Below are 14401 nucleotides of genomic sequence, written 5' to 3'. Positions count from 1 at the left end.
GTTTTGGGTGGAAAATATTTTCAATTATTTAGGATCTTTATTGTATAGATATTTAGGATCTTTATAGATAGATAGATATATAGATAGATAGAATCATAAAACTTTCCTAATTGATTGTGCATACTCTCAAATCAAAATGAAAAGGTCCATTTTATTCCCTTCACATATCCACTTTGTTTGCTTAACCCCCGAACAAAATTTAGGCTCACCTTACTCCCCTAAACTATTTCATTGGGTACAATCTACCCCCTAATTAGATTTCTCTCTTTTCTTTCTCCATGTATGATTTGAATTTTGAGTTCAAATTTTGTGAGCAGATATAAAACATGATGTCTTATGTAAAAAAATTATACTGGTTGTTTTCATAACGTTAAGAATACTTACTATGAAATTGATATTAGATATATGAAACTGCATGAAAAATAATTATGAAAAATTTATAAAGTATTTTTCTAACATAGAGTATCAAGTTATAAGTCAAGTGACAAAATCTGAAATTTAAACTCAACTTGTATGCGAAGAAACAAAAAAGATAAATCTAATTAGGTGGTAGCTTGGACCAAATGAAATAATTCAGAGAAGTAAAGTAAACCTAAATTTTTCTTATGGGGTTAATAAGCAGACAAAGTAAATAGGTGAGGGGAGTAAAATGGATTTTTTTCTAAAATAAAATATGTTTCATCCAAAATAAATATGTTTCGGTCTTGCTAATAGGTAAGATACAAAACTTTTAAACTTTAGTTCCCAGATCTAGGTTGGTATACCATTTGTAGAATAAACTAAAAATAATTTGAATTTCGTTTTTAAATTAAACCATAAACAAAATGATCCATCTAAATGCCCTTCATGAGGTGTGGTGTGGTCCACTATCCTTGCCAAAGACCATCACTACCCCATTTTGCTCCAGCTTCACTATGTGGTCCACTCTATCTCATTGTAACCTTTCTTTTTTTTCCCTTTGTTGCCTATCTAGGGGGGTGGGGGGGGGACCGGTGGTTGCTAAGAAGTTGTGCCACCATAACAATATTATTGACACGAGTCGATTTGATTAACAGTATTAATTACTTCATATTATTGGCATTAGGATACTAATCTACCAAGAGAAAAATCCTAGCCATATGAGAGCAACACAACCATATTTTTCCTTTTATTTCTAATATGCACATAGAGTTATGATGGAGTCTAGTGATGATGATCAATCGAACTAGAGAGCAAAACATTCTTACTCGTGAACTTGCACGACACGCTAAGTGGGTCAGCAAGCAACTCGTGTAGTCGTGTGCAATGGTCCTATGTTTTATTGAGCATTTATTTTATTAATATCTGTACTCTGTACTTAGGGATACATAGGGGTCGTGAGATCCCTATCAGACATGCATGTGTGTGCTATGATAGGTATGACCTGCGACGTTGTCATGATGTTGTTGGAGTACGTCCAAGGATGGACTTAAAAGAGACAAGTGGGCTAGGATTTGGTTTAGACGATGTCACAATGGGATGTTTGGATATGAGATGCTAAACTTTAGCAGGGTCACATCGGATGTTCGGATGCTAATTAGAAGGACTAAACATGAGTTAATTACAAAACTAATTGCACAGATGGAATCTAATTCGTGAGACGAATCTATTAAGACTAATTAATTCATCATTAGTAAATGATTACTGTAGCACCACATTGTCAAATCATGAACTAATTAGGCTTAATAGATTCATCTCGCGAATTAGACTCCATCTGTGCAATTAGTTTTGTAATTAGACTATGTTTAATACTCCTAATTAGTATCCAAACATCCGATATGATGGGTGCTAAAGTTTAGCATGGGGGAGCCAAACAGGTCCTAATTAAAGAACGAAGTAAGGAAATGATTAAGTGGACGATCGCCTAAGGGGGTGTTTGGCACACGGGGGCTAAAATTTAGCCCCTGTCACATCGGATGTTTGGACACTAATTAGGAGTATTAAATATTAGTTAATTACAAAACTAATTGCACAACCCCAGGCTAAATCGTGAGACGAATATATTAAGCCTAATTAGTCCATGATTTGACAATGTGGTGCTACGGTAACCATTCGCTAATGATGAATTAATTAGGCTTAATAGATTCATCTCGTGATTTAGCCTAGGGGTTCTGCTATTAGTTTTGTAATTAGCTTATATTTAGTCATCCTAATTAGCATCCGAACATCCGATGTGACAGGGCTAAAGTTTAGCCCCTATCTTCCAAACACCCTCTAAGGCGACAGTGGCACAGGGCAGAGGCTAGTGAGGCGATTGGGGAGGGGGGCACCATTGGTCGGGTGGCAAATGATAGGGCTACAGTGGTCAGGTCAACAGTGATGGTAAGAAACTGAAGATGGTAGCATAGGTGAGGCAGGAGCAAGTTACCTCTGGCCACAAAGGTAGTGGAGACCAGCAATGGTGGGGCAACGACGAACTGATAATGAAGAGGAGGTGAAGATGGGAACCGTCGTTTGTATCATGACTAGGTGAATGTAAATCAAATAAGTAAGAAATAAATAAGAAGATATGAATGGTCTAAAAAAAGAAGATATGAAAGAAAAGGAAGGAAAAGGCAAGGATAATTTCCCGTCAATATCTCTGCTATATGCTACGAAAATGTCTTGTTCATTAATTAGTGGCACCTAATAAAATTTTCGTTCTTGCAGTACCATATTTGGATGGATAGTAACAAAGTCTTAATAAATATGGTAAAAAAACCAAATCGAGTGTCCAATTGGCCCGTTCCTACACCGTCGGACGCATCCTGCGAACCCAACTCACCAAGACAAGCACACGCCGCGCCGCACCCGATCCTTAGGGTTAGGGTTTTAGAAAACCCCCCCGCGTGGACAGTCCCGCACGGATCCAACGGCCCGGCCCACCCCAAGCCTACCCAACTCCTCCCGGCGCGAATCTCAGCGCCGCCCTCTATAATATAGCTCGCGCGGGCAGCGCGGCCTTCTCCCCAGCTCCGCCTCCCTCTCCCACCCGCACCCTCCCTCTCTCCCTGCTCGCGCAGGCAGGCGACACAGCGAGGCTAAAACCCTAGCGCGAGGAGGCGTAGGCAGGGCCAGCGGCTTCGCGATGACGGCGCCGGCGGACAAGGGGAAGAAGGCCAAGACCGAGGCCGACGGCGGCGAGGAGAACGAGCAGATCGACGGCGCCCTCGTCCTCTCCATCGAGAAGCTACAGGAGATCCAGGACGAGCTGGAGAAGGTGAGAAGCAAGCCTATTCTTCCGCACTCTAGGCTATTTTGGGGCTTTCATTGTTGCTGCGTGGTGTGTTGCGGGTGCTCGGTACCGCCGGATTTGGCAGTGGGGTTTGGGTAGGAGCGTGGGGTTGAGTCGAATTTGGGAGGAATCGCAGCGGTTGTGGTATTGTATAATTCTCCGGGAACCGAGCGGTGCCGAGCACGGGAGGCTTGTGCTATAGGGTAATACGTGAATTAGGTTGTTGTGGGTAAAGGTAGTAACTATTATGATCTTGCAGTTTGCAGAATATTCATCAGTGCCGCAAAACGTGGCTAATTTAGTCACAGCATTTAGGTGATCTTGATGTGGTCACTATGTAGCTATTAGACGCCCCAGGGGACTTGTTCCTGAGACATATCTATGGAAGTTTAAATGTTTAGAGAAGGTGCTAAAATTGGTCAGTGTGGTGTGCTAATTTGCAGTTTAATGTGTGCGCTAGTTCCAAAATTAAACAGTGCAAACCGTGTAACATGTTCTCGTTCGTCTACTATTTCTTACATTTGATTGCACGCCCCAATATGAGTGAATTTGCTTGACTCAACTTGCTGAAAGACAGCTATTATTTGCTTGACTCAACTTGCTGAAAGACGGCTATTTTTTAGATAAAGTCAAAGAGATCGGATGTTCGAAGCCTTTACTATTTACTATTAATTTTTTGTAAGAGAAAAGTAGCACTTTCATGCTTATGTTACCATTGTTCATTGCTTACAGGTAAATGAGGAAGCAAGTGACAAAGTTATGGAGGTGGAGCAGAAGTACAGTGAGATTCGCAGACCTGTCTATCTCAAGAGGGGTGACATTATCAAGACAATCCCAGATTTCTGGCTGACAGCGGTTCGTATGCTACTCAATGCTATACAATTTTTTGTTTTTATTTGATGTGTTTAGGGACATATGATTCTAATCTATCGTGGTATGTGCTGTTACTCTACAGTTTATGAGCCATCCCCTACTCAGCGAACTTCTGACTGAGGAAGATCAGAAGGTATTTTTGTACCTTATTCCAACAATTTATTTCCAAAGTCCTTGTAATTCTTATGAATGTTGATTGGGAGTTAAAGGGGTTTTTGAGTATATGCGGTACTTCTTGATGGATGTATGTAACATAGAATTCTCTTATGATCTTTGTTGCAGATATTCAAGTACTTGGATTCTGTTGATGTGGACGATTCTGATGTCAAGGCAGGATACTCCATCCATCTTGTAAGTATAGTTTCCAGCAGTTAATTATACTTCCCACACAGCTTCTCTTGTATTTAGTTGTTTACTTTTCAACTGGCAGAACTTCTCCGAGAATCCATACTTTGAGGACACAAAGCTTACAAAGACCTATTCCTTCGCTGATGATGGAACAACCACAATAAAAGCCTCTCAGATTAAGTGGAAGGAAGGAATGGTATTGTTATATCCCCAAACTATTCGCAACACTTGTGTTTTAGATGGAGAATTTCTAATGCTTTTTTTCAATAATATGTGAAGGGACCTGTTGGAAATGGTATCAACAAGAAGGGCGCCAAGCGCCCATTGGTAGAGGAAAGGTGTGTTGTTCATATTAGCCTTTATTATAACTATGCGACTAGCATGCTTTTGCTTTCTTTTGACTTACCTATTCCAGCAAGACTGTCAAATTCTTCATGCTGTCTTTCTTGTTTGATACTAGTTTATTATCTGTATATGCGATGGTTGATATAGTGTAATTAACTAATTAAGTGGTGCCTTCTATATTAAGTTGTTAAATGCCATTGTTTATAACACTTGCTTAGCAGGATTTCTAATCGCACACATTTTATTATGTGTTATATGTTTCTGTTTGTGTTATTGTGTAAATCTCATACTACATGCAGAGGCATTAGCAAAGTGTTGTTGGCTTTGTGACTGACCAACAAGTTGGAGTACATAAGCACTGTGTTCACGCTGTACTTGTTATTTGCTGTTTTACATATGGTTTGCATTTTTGTAGACCCATGGTTCGAGGTCACTAGCTGTCAAATACTTGTGCTATAGAAATGTATGACCTTTTGGACAAGGTACATTCAATATTGATGAACATTAACATACGTAGATTTAATCTGGAAATATTACAACTATACAGGTAGGATTTTCATAAAAGGTCTCCATTCTATTCTATTCTTTAAATTGATAACAACACTCTGGTGTTAGCAGTGAGTTTAATGTTCTTAAGGGTGTGGTGACTTGGGTATGCCTTGTCGCTTAGGCAATGCCAACCCTTGTGATGACCTAGATATGCCTTGTTTCTTAAGCTACTAAGCAGGACAAGAACCTTGAGTCATAATATCTGGAAAGCATCACATGTTCAGAATGTCATAGATTTATATAAAAATGTTCATCTCTTGATCTGGGCCTTGTTGCATGCTAGTAATCGTTTTTATTGACATGCATGCTTGCAGTCTTGTTTGTTCCTAGAAACCCCCTACTTAGTAGCATCTATCTATATAGGTCGCACACTTGCAATCTTTTTTCTGATCTCTATTTTATTATTATGCCCTTATGTCATATTGGAACTCAAAAGTTCACTTCTTTTTTCTTCCAGTTTTTTCACCTGGTTTGGTGATACAGAGCTCAAGAGTCTTGCTGATGGTGTGCAAGATGAGGTAAAAACTCATCTGGCTTGTCTTGATAATGGCATCCGTCACTGAACTACTTAGTCCAACTCTACAGTTTACCATTTGTTTTTTTCACTATGGTTGGCTGAATTTATTTTTCTAGCTTCTTTTAGTAAAAACTGGGAATACCAAGCAAACTGATTTATGATTGCTTTTTTTTATCTGTTTTTTAGATGTTTAGTTTATCTGAATGCTCTTTAGTTATTTAGCTGATTTTTCGAAGACCAGAAGTTACATGTTTTTCATTCCTTGTGTGAGCGTTTTCTGAGATTTAAAATTATGCAGGTGGCAGAGATCATCAAGGAAGACCTGTGGCCTAATCCTTTGAAATACTTCAACAATGTCAGTGTTTTTGTCACTGCACTGTTAAATTCATCTCAAGTCCTTGTATCTGGTTCTTAATTTCCCTCTAATTTGCAGGAGGTTGAAGATGAGTTTGAAGGAGACGAAGAAGATGATGAAGATGTAAGATTACTATCTTATTTGCATTTTGGTTTCTTGTGATTTTAAAACAGCATCGTAGTGCTTATCTACTACTGAATCTGAAAAGTAACAACACTAAGTATGCTTGAACGTGTGCTGCCTGCATTATTAGTTTTTGGCAATAACAACACTAAGTATGCTTGAACGTTTGCTGCCTGCATTATTAGTTTTTGGCAAGTAGTATTCGCATGAGCAGATCCAAAGATTATATAAACCGAAGTTTGTTTAGGGAGGGCATATACTGTCTCGAGATTTTGTCTTTGTTTTGTTGACCAAGTTTTTCATCCTCGATGGCATCTTGTGGTTTTGCAGTTGGATGGTGAGGATGGCGAGGATGACGATGAGGAGAACTGAACCCTCAGTGTCGGATCTGGATGGATTCTGGAACAGCATGTCAGCTGTTGGTGGGGGACTGTGGCTCTGAAGGGCGGAATTATGTGACCCTTTTGCGAGATTTTTTTGGTTGCTTGACTTAGTTGGGACTCACCGTAGGGAACTGTTTAATGCCTTATGAAGTCAACCAACTTGAAAGGAGACCTCTATATCATAATCTGGTATATCTATGATGACGGCAATTTGACCTTGGTTTGGTGCTGGTGCTGCAGTCTTGTTTCGCATCCTTTGTGCAGTTGTGCTTGTGCTTTGGTTTCGGCCTGTTGCCTTCAACAGTGTGCTTGTGGTGGCATTGGCATGCACTATTCACTGTTTGTTAGTTTGCTTGTTTTTTATGGCCGTTTGTATGGAGACCTCCACTTGTGATCCGTCTGTGCGCGTCCATTGTGATTGCGAGTCCAATGTCCTCTAAGAGGTCAAATCTTTGGGCTCTCGGCGTGCGCTACGCGCTTCGCCAGATCTGTCTTGTTATCTTATCCCTTTGAGCTCCAGTTCTGTGGTAGTAGGCTGGTAGAGCTCGCGTTTTGCCCGCATGGCGGCACGGCGCTGTCTCGTTTCGGCGCCGAGCTGCAAGAACGAATAGCGGCATCGTTTTCTACTGCCACTTTCGGCTGCCGCGCTGTGGGAGTGTGAGGTGCGCCGCTCGCTTCTCTTGGCAACTAGTATTTGTGCAGCTGTCCATTGACAAATCGGGTTGAAGCCTCCTTGTCCATTGCTATTGGATGTTGGCTCGTTGCACTATTCCATTGCCATGGTATATCGATGTTCAAACACAAAAATATACGTGGAGCAAAGAACTTTACCACACAGTACTGTCAAGAGTAATGTAAGCCTTGGCTAATGCATTCAAATGAAAGAATGGTAAAGCAGAGTGCAGTCAGAGCGGGGATATAGGTGGCTCTAGTGGTGCACAGGTGCATGTGAGTCTCCCGAAAGTAACAGCTAGTCAGCTAGCCAGTAGCTCTTACATGCGTCCTGTTCGCTTCAGCTTATTCAACCGGCTTATCAGCCACCAAACAGTATTTTCCTCTTATAACAAATCAGCCGTTTCAGCTTTTCAGCCGGCTTATAAGCTGAAGCGAACAGACCCATGGTTACATGCCACCTAATACCGTGGATCCCATGTGCAAGATATTTTAATTCTGTACCTTTTCCTCCCTAGCTGCCTCGATTATCGAGCAAGAGTCACCGCCATACAGGACCCTGCATTTGGGCCCACATATACGGTGATTCAAAGGTAGAGGGGTAAAGTTAGAGGATCTCATCCCAGCGACGAAATGGTCATTAACTACGCCTCTATTTCTATCTGCTCTCATGTCTACATTGGTCAGATTCCCAAGTTAACTAGCGATGCCTTTGCCCGTGGGAACACTCTAAAGCTATGGACATGCTTGGTTGCACGCCGTAAATCGTCAAGCCACAGTCTTGGCTGCCACATCGATTGAAGCACCTGCTTGGTTGATAAGCAAGTTTAGATGTGCCATAGAAAAATCAATGCTCACTGGTGTAGATTCTCGCCATAGGTGTGATGTCCTTTTTTCTCCTTGGAGATGCCACAATTGGCGTTGTTGGCAACCAAGCAGGTCCTACATCCTTAGCTCTAATAAAAAAAATACCCACTATATATTTTCTAAAAATTAAAAAATGTAACAATTAGTTTATGACTGAACACATCATCGCGGCCCAATGGAGAAGTGTAGATTTTCTACTCTCCCCGGTGGTAAAGGTATAACTCCATGGGGATGAAAAAAAAGAGTCCGGAATCCACCACATCACCTTTTATCCACAAGGCTTATGGCCATGGCCGTTTGGATTCACGCCTACGGCAGCCCGAAGAATCTTTTGATCGTTGACTGGAAACGCCGAGTGTGTTTGGGTCAACAACCCGTCGCCGGCGTGCTAACGTCCCACGGCCTTACCCGGTTGTTTTAGTTGCGTGCGTGCGAATCGCTCGCCAATTATGTGCGGCTCGCCGATGAATTGGCGGGGCTCACGCTGGCACAATCAAAATGAGCCCTTGCATTATTGAAGATGGTTAGGTACAAACATGAACGCTAAGATTATAGTCCTTCTCAGTGCCACAATACCGCATGGCGACCTTTGATTGCTGGGAAGAAAGAATACGGATATGATGGCTAACCACATTCACATACATGTGTGGCGTAAAGCACGTGTCCCATCTGGCCATCTCATGATGTCCTGCACCAAGCCAACAAGCATATTACACGATAAGTTCCTCCTTTTTCATTCTAACAAATGGAAACGAGGAAACGTCTCTTTACATTAGCTACTCTAAAGTTTGTTATATTCTTATATTCTTTACCTTTTCACATTAGAAAAGGATTTAAAGTGTTCAACAAGCGAGTGTTGTTCGTTGTCATGCACCTCCAAGTAGCCAAAAAAGTTTGCCAGTATTCAACAGAGCATCCACTGCACGCTCGCCGGCCGGCATCCGCCACTGAGCACACTCCTCCTCCATGATTGGAAGCGCCAATGCAGGCCTCCGTCAAATCGTGGTCATCGTTGAAATTTCTGTTTATTTCTTCCTCTCGGGACCATCCAAGCAAACAACGACAGTAGAACGATGCTGCTCCTAACTCTTGGAACGATGCTGGGAAACTCTAGCTTCTAGGTCACGTTTTCCATTCCTTCTTTGGTTATTTTGAATGGTTTTTGTTTGTCTAACGACATTCCTTTGAATATTTTCAAATTAGTTGTTGGGATGTTTAATAAGACCCCAAATTACCGGTGATAAGGTCACAAGACTTTTGGAAGCTAGTCATTCAATTGACAAACACTTACCATACAGATTTCATCAGTGTCCAGCCTGTACATCGCTCACCAGTTTCTATTTGAGTCAAAATAACATTGACTTCGCCAACAGGGCCGTATTGCCGTTACTATGCACATGTTATATACCGATAAAAACAAATATATATAGATAAGATAAACCGAAATGTGCAGCTGCCATTAGTTTCCCAACTAGCCAGCTCTTATAAACGTTAGGGAATAGGGGTTCCCAACAAAATAATTTCGAAGATAAGATAAAATCAAATCATACATGCCAAATCTCAACCATATCAATCCTATCCAAACCTTCTTATACCCATCACAACTTTCGATTTTGTTCTTGCGAAACTAAATATTTGGATAACACAAAAATCATATTCACATCAAATCAAATCCTGCCTACTACATTTCAACATGTTAAATGCACTAGGGGAAAAAAAAGTCCCAAAACCAACTCCCACAGTGACGATTAGCTGGCATATGTGAAATTGCTGGCTATACAAGGCAACAATAATCCACTTCATTGATATAGCCCCTATCCTTTTCCAGCTTGGCAAAAACCCTTACCAAGAAACAGATTAAGGACGGGATAACCTTCCGAAACGGATAAAACCATCCGGCCTGCTGTCTCCCTGCCGGCGGGCCATTCGCCATAAACCACCCGACGCCGGCCACCCCCCGCCCCCGCTCCCGGCCTTTAAAACCCCCCGCCCCCCGGCCCTCCCTTCCCACCTCATCCCGTGATCATTTGCCTGTCCCTATCGCTCTCCCTTCTTCCCTGCGACCAATCCGCGTACTCGTTCCACCTCCTCCTCCTCGGCCCGTCGCGCCGCGGCAGCCATGGAGGGTGACGGCAAGGAGGCCGCCAACAAGCGCCTCGACTGGGCGACCATGAACCTCGAGAGCGGCGGCGGCGTCGCCGGCGAGAAGGGCGACGGCAATGCGAGCCGGAAGCCGCCGATGAGCATCTTCCGGCTCTTCCTGGCGTGCATGGTCTCCGGCGGCATCCAGTACGGCTGGGCGCTACAGCTCTCCCTCCTCTCACCGTACTCGCAGGTGAGAATGAGATATCATCTGCTACTTGTCGTCGATCTCTTCGTATTCCCCAGTGTGTGCTTTGTTTTCTTTTGTCTACTTGATTTGAGTAGGCATTGTTTTCATCTATCTTTGTTGCGCGCTGCAGACTCTTGGGATCTCCCACAGCTACGTCTCGCTGACATGGATCTGCGGGCCTATCGCCGGATTTGTGGTAAATGCATTTTCTTTTACGATTTTGATCTTATCGTTTATTCGGATATATGCAAAAAAAATTATCTTTCTTAATCCTCTCGAAATATCGCGCTAGTATGAAACGGCTCACGTACGATTTTATTTCCATCTTTATGGAGTAGCATTGATTGCCGAGTTTTTACCGGAAGGTATATTTCGGAAGGATAAGATAGGATAGAGATAAATTACCAAGGGATCCGTTATCGTGCGTCCAGTCATCTCCTTGCTGTTTCTCCAATCCCGGGATTAATGGGCTCATTGATTCTGCTGGCAGGTGCAACCCATCGTCGGCTACTACAGCGACCGATGCACGGCGAAGATTGGCCGGCGGCGGCCCTTCGTCCTTGCCGGATGCATCATCATCTGCCTCTCTGTAAGCGCACACATCACGCCAGTCTTTTCCAAGGCGATTCCTTGTTGGCTTTCTACCGGCAGTAGCGATTTCCTCGGATCTTTTTTTAACTGACTGATGACGCTGGTGCTCTGGCCAGGTCTTGATGATCGGCTTCTCGGCGGACATCGGACGCCACCTCGGCGACACCAAGGAGCACTGCAGCACGTTCAAAGGCTCCCGCTGGTCCGCCGCCGCCGTCTACATCGTCGGCTTCTGGTTCCTCGACTTCGCCAACAACACCGTCCAGGTACGTCTGTTCACTCTTCCAAGCACGTATGCAAATCCTTCTGAATTTTACAGAGATGAGCCTGAACCATTTTGCGAATCTTTTGTCATTTCAGGGACCGGCTCGCGCGATGATGGCAGACCTTTCCGGTGAGCAATTCCTTCGATCGTGTTCTTATATTTGAACCTGATCACGCTAACATGAAGCATGAGCACGGATGACAAAAATTAGTGATGCTAATGTTGCAACTGTTGTTTCCTGCAGCTGGACAGCATGGTCCCAACGTTGGCCAGGCGATCTTCTCCTTGTGGATGGCTCTCGGCAGCGTCCTCGGCTACTTGTCCGGCGCCAACGCGAAGTGGCACGAGTACGTCGCCTGATTTCATCTCATAAAGAAACATTCATTTTTGTTTGTTTTTTTCCCAAAGCGTTTGCCCTGGTCGTCGGCTGCTGATGTGTTCTTGACGCTGGTTGACTGATCAGGTGGCTCCCGTGGCTCAAGACCGCGGCGTGCTGCGACGCCTGCGCAAATCTCAAGGGTGCCTTCTTGACTGCCGTGGTGAGCTCTGACTTCTGAATTCCACGTCCTCCGGTCTCGTAGCGTGTTCGTTATTGCTTCTTCTCAACGTGCTTGGATCTTTGGCGTTTAATTTTGTCTCCTTTTTTTTTTTGGATCAGATCCTCATTATCATCAGCATGTCGGTTACCTTGGCCCTCGCCGGCGAGGAGCAGCTTGCCAAGGACGACGTCGACGTCTCCTCTGGCGGCGCGTGCTCGGCTTTCGCCGATCTCTTCAAGAGCCTTAAGAACCTGCCACCTGCCATGTTCAAGGTGCTCGCCGTCACGGCCGTCACCTGGGTACGTACGCACATCCATTCATCCACCCGCACATCGTATCTTTTCCTTCGCACGAGGAATCTTTGACCCTGACATGGCTCTCGACGGGTTGGCTCGCAGCTCTCGTGGTTCCCCTTCTTCCAGTACAACACCGACTGGATGGGCCGGGAGATCTACCACGGCGAGCCGCAGGGCGCGGGCGGCAAGGCGGACGCCTTCGACGCCGGGGTGCGCGAGGGCGCCGTCGGCCTCCTCTTCTGCTCCATCGCTCTTGGCGTCACATCCTTCCTCATCCCCAAGCTTTGCCGGAAGCTCACGTCCCGGGTCGTCTGGTCGATCAGCAACCTGATGGTGTTCGCAATCATGACGGTCATGGTCGTCCTTGGCATGATCTCCATGAAGGGCTACAATCCCTCCCTCACTGCCAGCCTCATTGGTCCTGACAAAACGTACAGGGGCATAGCGCTCGCCGTCTTCGCACTCATCGGCATCCCGCAGGCCGTAAGTTGACGCGCGTTTCTGATTGCTGTTTCATCGGAGTTCGTTCGTGCTGCGTGCTTACTATAGTTCTGGTCGAATCGTTTTGTGTGCTTGCAGGTGCTTTTCAGTGTCCCGTGGGCCGTTGCGTCTGAGGTTGCCTCCGAGGAGGGTGGAGGCCAAGGTCTCACCATTGGTGTCCTCAACATCGCCATAGTCCTTCCGCAGGTAAAATTTCTTTCTTTACCATCGACTTGTCTTCAAGCATTATTGCCTCTTTTGAGCACAATACAAAATTACTGATCCCGTGTTGCTCCTCGTTTTCAGCTGGTGATCGCGCTCACCGCTGGCCCAATCGATGGCGCCTTCAACAAGGGCAACACCCCGGCCTTCGGCATCGGCGCTGCCTTCGCCCTGATCTGTGCGGTCCTGGCAGTCGTCCTGCTCCCCAAGACGAAAGGTTTGTCCAACGCCACCCTCATGGCGGGCGGGCACTGATCTCCGGCCGGTACGGCAACACACTGGCAGTGCCGAGGTAGATCAGAAATCCAGCATCTGCGTCTTGGTTTCTGCCGCACCCAATCCCACACAAGGAATTAAACACTGATCTAAGGAGGAATGCAATGGTTAAGCTAGCTTTTGGGTGATAATCCCGGAGTGTTGTCAATGTCAAGTCTGTTCATATATGAGGTTGTGTTCAGCCTCATGTTGTTGAATTCTGCTCTAGGTTTTCCCTTGGACCTTACTACTTTTACAGCAGTAGAGGGCGAGGTAGATCTCTCCAAATGTTTTGCACAACTGGAAATGTATCTCAAGTTCTCTCTGATGTAATCGTTACAAGCCTACGAATGAAACGCATTCTAAATACTTCTTTTTGGCTTGATATACGTAACATCTGAATGATTTCGTTTGTTTATTGGGACAACCTTCGTTGAGTAAACTCTCCTACAAGTCATTGGTCTTTCCTGGAACTCATGAATCACGATCTCCTGAAACTCTGCCAAAGGACTTCGTGGTCAAAACTTTTACCGTGCCATATTGTTGGCAATCTGTACCACCAGACGCAGAAGACTTCCTGGTCAAACATTTTATTGGCAACCTGTACCACCAGATGCATGTCTCAGGAAACTGTGAGCGAGGCATGCATGTTTCTATGTGAACGGCATAAGAGCCAGACGTCAGTTAGCCATCTCTATCTCCATGCTCGTGATCGGTAAGCTTGCAGTGCACCAGAGCCAGATGCAGGGCTCCTTGCTGCAAGGAGCAGGACAAGCCCATGTGGGTTACCCAGCGAGACGGTTAGGCTTCTTTTTCGTCGCATTTCCCAGAAAGAAAAGAATCGTCCTGAGCCTTGCCAATGTTGACCCTGTGCTTGTGCTGACAAACAAGCGTGGCCCAGAAGAACATGCAGGTTGCTGGCAGTGAACATTGTTGCTGGAGCAAAGTTTTGGCAGCAGCCCGCAGATTCCTCCAGCCGAACCCTCAATCAATATTGGGGTCTTTACTCTTTACCTAACTTGGTGCATCTTGTGACATACTAGTATCAATCTAAGTTTCACGGGATGACAGTGAATTTCTCAGTATATGGCAACTCGTAATTTCAGATATCACCAGTTAGGTCTGGCAGCTTTAGATCTCAGCTGTTACTAGCCAAA

General features: G+C 44.6%; 2 protein-coding genes across 2 annotated transcripts; both read left to right on the top strand.

The window, feature by feature from the left end:
• The first annotated feature begins 2954 nt into the window (after window positions 1–2954).
• LOC101766402 (NAP1-related protein 2) lies at window positions 2955–6964 on the top strand. Its single transcript, XM_004952815.3, has 10 exons — window positions 2955–3217; window positions 3965–4087; window positions 4188–4238; window positions 4388–4456; window positions 4536–4649; window positions 4733–4791; window positions 5805–5865; window positions 6163–6219; window positions 6298–6342; window positions 6673–6964. The coding sequence occupies exons 1-10, from the start codon at window positions 3086–3088 to the stop codon at window positions 6712–6714; spliced, it is 753 nt and encodes a 250-aa protein (XP_004952872.1). The 5' UTR covers window positions 2955–3085; the 3' UTR covers window positions 6715–6964.
• A 3301-nt stretch (window positions 6965–10265) lies between these two features.
• On the top strand, window positions 10266–13631 carry LOC101765995 (sucrose transport protein SUT5). Its single transcript, XM_004952814.3, has 11 exons — window positions 10266–10599; window positions 10727–10792; window positions 11087–11185; window positions 11304–11453; window positions 11548–11581; window positions 11697–11799; window positions 11916–11991; window positions 12111–12290; window positions 12390–12770; window positions 12867–12974; window positions 13074–13631. Exons 1-11 carry the CDS (start codon window positions 10384–10386, stop codon window positions 13242–13244), a joined length of 1584 nt encoding a protein of 527 aa, XP_004952871.1. The 5' UTR covers window positions 10266–10383; the 3' UTR covers window positions 13245–13631.
• Window positions 13632–14401: the final 770 nt, after the last annotated feature.

The sequence above is a fragment of the Setaria italica genome, chromosome I (assembly GCF_000263155.2).
Source record: "Setaria italica strain Yugu1 chromosome I, Setaria_italica_v2.0, whole genome shotgun sequence".
In the NCBI taxonomy this organism is placed as follows: domain Eukaryota; kingdom Viridiplantae; phylum Streptophyta; class Magnoliopsida; order Poales; family Poaceae; genus Setaria; species Setaria italica.
The sequence above is the reverse complement of the archived record's forward strand: the minus strand, read 5'-3'. Positions and strand labels throughout refer to the sequence as shown.